This window comes from Zophobas morio, unplaced genomic scaffold (genome assembly GCF_036711695.1).
Source record: "Zophobas morio isolate AGI-343-1 ecotype UQ-CSIRO unplaced genomic scaffold, CSIRO_AGI_Zmor_V1 ptg000005l, whole genome shotgun sequence".
NCBI lineage: Eukaryota > Metazoa > Arthropoda > Insecta > Coleoptera > Tenebrionidae > Zophobas > Zophobas morio.
This window is the reverse complement of record NW_026972110.1, coordinates 9,580,758-9,585,658: the sequence shown is the minus strand read 5'-3', so window position 1 is coordinate 9,585,658 and position 4,901 is coordinate 9,580,758. Positions and strand designations below refer to the sequence as shown.

Below are 4,901 nucleotides of genomic sequence, written 5' to 3'. Positions count from 1 at the left end.
GGTATTTACTGTTGTATAATCGACAATATCTCTCGAGCAATTAACTCCCTCGATGTAAATACAGATGTTATGCAGCTATCTTTAAGTTCTTTGGTTAGAGAATTAAGAAATTAATAATTAACAAAAATAGTTTTGTTTTCATTCTTATCTTAAATCTATTAGGAATAGTTTTTTTTTTCAAATTGTCACAATTGGATGTATTCTGTTCGACAATAAATATTACTATTATTATTATTTATATTATTATTATTTCTGCTGCAAGAAAAACATAGATGGTAAAAATAGAATTCAGTTCATTTTAGGTGCCGTATATTTATTACTATTTGCACATAAATTAAAAACTGAGACTTTTATATTTACACATAATAAAATAGGAACAATATTTTAGTAAAATAATTTAAAATGTCTTAATTATTTATAAAGTTTTCCATTTGATAAAATCATGTCACTACACCGTCTTAATCCTATAATCGTGTCGAATTTACAAAAATAAAATCTTTAGGCAACTCCTTGTAAATACGACGTACTCTGTCCGTTTCTGTCAACTGATCCGTAGCTGTAACTATACGGACCCAAAGTTAAACTGGTTGCGTCTCTCTTCGGCCAGGCTTGGCTTTTATAGCTGTTACATGCAATCAAACTGTTCATAGCTGGCGGTCTACTTTTTTCGATTGAAATTCCATTTCCTACAGACCGTATGCTAGAAACAAAACAACTTAAATTAGAAAAAATAGTAAACAAATTAATTAAGGTATAATACCTCTTCACACTTTCTGTAACGCTAACTTGTTGAGATTTTCCATAGCTGGTTTCTACATCACCATTGGCCAAGAGCTTTTCGTCCTTTAACTCCACATAAGTCGGCGGTTTCTTGCTGCATATCATAAATAGGGCGACTATGAAACCGATGAACAAATGGGTACCAACAATGAACATTGATGAATTTCGAAAACCAATGTTGTCGTAGAGAATACCACTGATTGAAGGGCCTACGAAAGCTCCTAGTGCGAAAGTGCTTGTCCATAGGCCAGAAATTAAACCAAAAGTTTCTAGGTTGTTCGGAAAACCATGTGCTCTAGAAAAAGAAAAAAGCTGATTACAAATTTATTAATGCAGTTATTTGTTGTATTTACGGAATTTAACGTAAAATCTAAGGGATTTTTTTGGACTTTTCTGTTTTTGTGGGGTAATAAACGTTACAGTGCCAAACTGTTAAGTCTTCAAGAAACCATGTATAATATGTGTTATTAAACATAATAAAACTTAAATTAACGTTATCTGTTAATTAGTTTTTAATGTTCCATTTTATGCTTTGTCCCGTTTGGGGAATTTTGTACTTACATGCTGGTTCTAAGAGCATCCGTGAAAGACGCCACTAACTGAGCTGCGATCCCCAAACCATGTAGTACTAAACCAAGTATTGTTACCCATAGAATTCTACAAGAAAATTTTTGTTATTTTTAAAAGATTTGTATTAAAACTTTTGTAGTATTTTCTATGAGAAAAAGAAAATGCTTACGTTTGAGTTGGTATGAAAGGAGCCGGTCCCACCAAAGCAAACCCTGCTGCTACAAGCAAAGTGCCTAAAACTGTAATAACTTTTGGTGGACAATACTTATCACAGAGCATTCCAAATCCTGGGGCTGTCATTGCGTACGTGCCCCCGTTTATCACAAACATTAACCCCAAAATAACCGGGGCTAAATAAAATTGACGTAGATGTGGTTCTAACGTAGCTTGAAGGAATCCTATAGACATACTTGTGACAACTATGCTAGCACAGGATAAAAGAACACCAGGAATTCGGAGAGCTTTAAACATGGAAGCTGTAACAGCGGTTTGAAAATGCGTTGTTATTTTAACATCTCATTAAAATCTTACGTCCTTGTTCTCTGTCAGTACCATCTTCATGCTTCGGTAGAACTAACGCAGTTAAAATCGCGGACAAAAAGAGTGCTGAACCCATCACAGCGAAAGGTAACGTGTAACCGCCCGCTTGATATAGAGCGCCGCCTACTGTGGGACCTACGATTAAACCTAATCCAAAAAAGGTTTCCAGAGAAGCCTAGAAGTCTTTTATTAGTAATAAAAAAAATCAAGTTTTACGAAAGCTTACAAAAGTCGTTGCCACATTATCAGGAAACTCTTTAGCAATGATGGCAAAACTTGCTGTTAGAAAAGCAGCGTTACCCATTGCTTCAACAATTCTTATAATGAAGCTTAAAATAATGAAAGGGTAATGCCCATCAATCTTATCCAGGAGCCTAGAACACGCCAATTTTAGTGCTATCAAGATTAAACCTTGATAAACATACCCAAATAAAATGGCACAAATTCCGGTTGTGTATATTCCTCCATTGAAAGTTACCTTTGGCCCTATTTTGTTCAAGTGTTGCCCATATACAGGACTTATTAGAAAAACAACTAATTCGAAAATACCAAATACTAGACCATATTCTGTTGCGGAACATCCTTTGCGTTCAGCCTATAAACGGGTTTACAATGGGTAAGGAACGAAGAAGTTTAAAAATGTAAAGGAAAGGCTAAGGTCATTTGTGATAAATGTTTTAAATTTCATGCTTCGTTTATTATGGATTTACAAAATAATATATGTTCCAGGGATCATTAGATCAAGTTTAATTGATTTTAATGATTATGAAAGGGAGACTATTTTACTGACAAATATTTTTCATATTGAATTCGATGATGCAATTTGTTTTTAATAAATCTGTTTTTAAGGAAAATTTTATCAAAATGTAATATATATAGAATGAACCAAAACTTTTTTTCCTTTGAACAGATATGCTTAACTTGTTATTTAAAGCATCGTTAATTTTGAAAATGTGAATTTTTATGTTGGAATAAGAAGAAACTATAAATAAAACCAAGGACTTACTTCAGCTGGATAAAAGGGTGCTTGTAATGACACACAAATAGCATTACAGAAGTCAGCTATACTGATCACGATCAACGTCAGCCACTGTCGTTTAGTAAACTGCACCATTTTGTCTCAGTTCTTTTTTTATGCGAGAACACTCAGTTTATCAGTTTTTGGTTTTTGTACGCACAAAAACAAATTTAATGCAGGCACTAAGTTTTCGTTCACTAGACCACGCAAAAGTACGACAGTTCCATAAATATTAAATAGTTGTTGTAGAAGAACGTTCGATTTACCATATTGCTAAAAGTGACATTGTCACACTCTTCTCGAATGGAACTAACACTTTTTCAACAAGCTGAGGAATTTGAACGCAAAATTCGAATGATTTGGCTCCATCGGACACATAAAGGAGGAGTCACGTCTCGGTTCAAAGTTTACAGAGTTTATCGGTTTGCCATGATTATGATAATGATGTTTTCATTTGTTACAAAAATTATTTTCTTCGAGCTGTGTTGTGAGAGAAATATTTAATTATCCAACACAATTATCATCAGTTCTACGGTTGCTTTTTTGACTGAGGACAACTAAAAAATGAACACGAAAATTTAACTAATAACAGGATGGCACAGATAGTAATGGAAAATTCAAATAAGGTTCTCCATCTTACAAATAAGCTGTTATCAAGGAATAATATTTACGCTTTATAGACAATTATGTCTATTATAGTCAAGAAGCACAAAGTTCATTTCATTTTTATTTTATTGTTTTGCTGGATCTAAACTGATTTATCTATAAATCTTAGCAGGACTATTAATCATACTGTTCCAGTAGGTACATCAATTTGTAAATAAATGATTAAAAAAGAGGACGAGGCTAACTAAGGCAGATGATATACAACATAATGAAATTATTAATACGAATGATGATAACTAAGTACACAGTTGCATGTGATTAATTCCTAATACAAATAAAATTCTTAGGCCTAGCCGAAGAATTGGAAGTTGGAGTTTAAACTTGGTTTCTTCTTCTATTGCATTGACTTCGCCATAACAGTGTGACGAAAACTAAGATGCTAGCCACAAAAAATGCCAAGTTGATGCTGAACAAGTAAGTTATTTTGCTTATCCTCCGTTGTGCGTAGTAGACGTCAGTTTGAGAGCATTTTTTTGTTAATCCCCTAGTAAAAAGAACTTGAATTCAGGATCAAGTTAGAACTCAAATAATAATTTAACCGATATTAGTTTAGTTTGCAATTCGTTTAAAAATGTTAGCACAAAAAATAAATCTATTGGTTATCTGAGAAAGAGTGTACTAAATCAGTAATATTTATGAGCAAGGGCTGTTAAAGAATTTAAACAATTAGTTGAGACGATTGTTCGGAGTGAACTGCGGCCCTTGGTAGATAAAATTGAGTCCATGCAATCTAAAATTCGTAGTTTGACCGATATAAATACTCAACTTCGCACTGAGATTACAAAATTAACTAAAACTCTTCAAGAGTAGTGAACGGAATTTAACAGCTACTGATTTACATGCCAAAGTGTCTTATGCAGAAACAGTTGCAAAGAATGCCCAAAAATCAGTCCTAGTCAAACCTAATGACAAAAACCAAACCACCAGCAAAACTAAGTCCGATCTTCTGTCTAGTTTCGACCCCGTTGAATCCTCTGTGAACATTAGAAAGGTAAAAAATGTCAAAGGCATTTTACCTGATTGTCAAGGTCCTAAAAAATTTAAATAGCTAATCAAAAATAAACTTTCCTTAGCTTACGATATACGCGAAACTAAAACTCTGAGACCTCATATTAGAATTGGTGGCGTATTAAATGAGATCGATGAAGACAACATTTTGAATTACCTAGTAAAGCAAGTATTTTTTAGGAAGGTAATGATTATAATTTAATAAAATTTTATCCAATTAAGAATAGTAAAGGCAATAGGTACCAGGCGATAATAGAAGTTGATATACTTACTTAAAAAGGGCGGTCAGTGTTGGTAACTGCGTAATCGGGCTTGATAG

General features: G+C 33.4%; 1 protein-coding gene across 2 annotated transcripts; it reads right to left on the bottom strand.

Moving 5' to 3' along the window:
- Positions 1 to 292: 292 nt before the first annotated feature.
- LOC135122636 (MFS-type transporter SLC18B1-like) lies at positions 293 to 3,266 on the bottom strand. 2 transcript variants are annotated; one of them, XM_064046940.1, is made up of 8 exons: positions 2,897 to 3,266; positions 2,316 to 2,485; positions 2,117 to 2,264; positions 1,882 to 2,065; positions 1,520 to 1,826; positions 1,342 to 1,437; positions 761 to 1,075; positions 293 to 715 (listed from the first exon to the last, which is right to left on the bottom strand). In XM_064046940.1, exons 1-8 carry the CDS (start codon positions 3,002 to 3,004, stop codon positions 499 to 501), a joined length of 1,545 nt encoding a protein of 514 aa, XP_063903010.1. In that variant the 5' UTR covers positions 3,005 to 3,266; the 3' UTR covers positions 293 to 498. The 2 variants fall into 2 exon arrangements, with proteins under 2 accessions (XP_063903010.1, XP_063903012.1); XM_064046942.1 differs by having other exon boundaries at positions 293 to 700; positions 2,897 to 3,265.
- Between the last annotated feature and the right edge of the window lie 1,635 nt (positions 3,267 to 4,901).

Bases quoted from the DNA above. Each gene is read 5' to 3' on its own strand.
- LOC135122636 (XM_064046940.1), bottom strand. From the start codon at position 3,004: ATGGTGCAGTTTACTAAACGACAGTGGCTGACGTTGATCGTGATCAGT. The intron at 2,486-2,896 runs GTAAGTCCTTGG...ACCCGTTTATAG, and splicing joins CACCCTTTTATCCAGCTGAA to GCTGAACGCAAAGGATGTTC. The intron at 2,265-2,315 runs GTATGTTTATCA...GGCGTGTTCTAG, and splicing joins ATTTGTGCCATTTTATTTGG to GCTCCTGGATAAGATTGATG.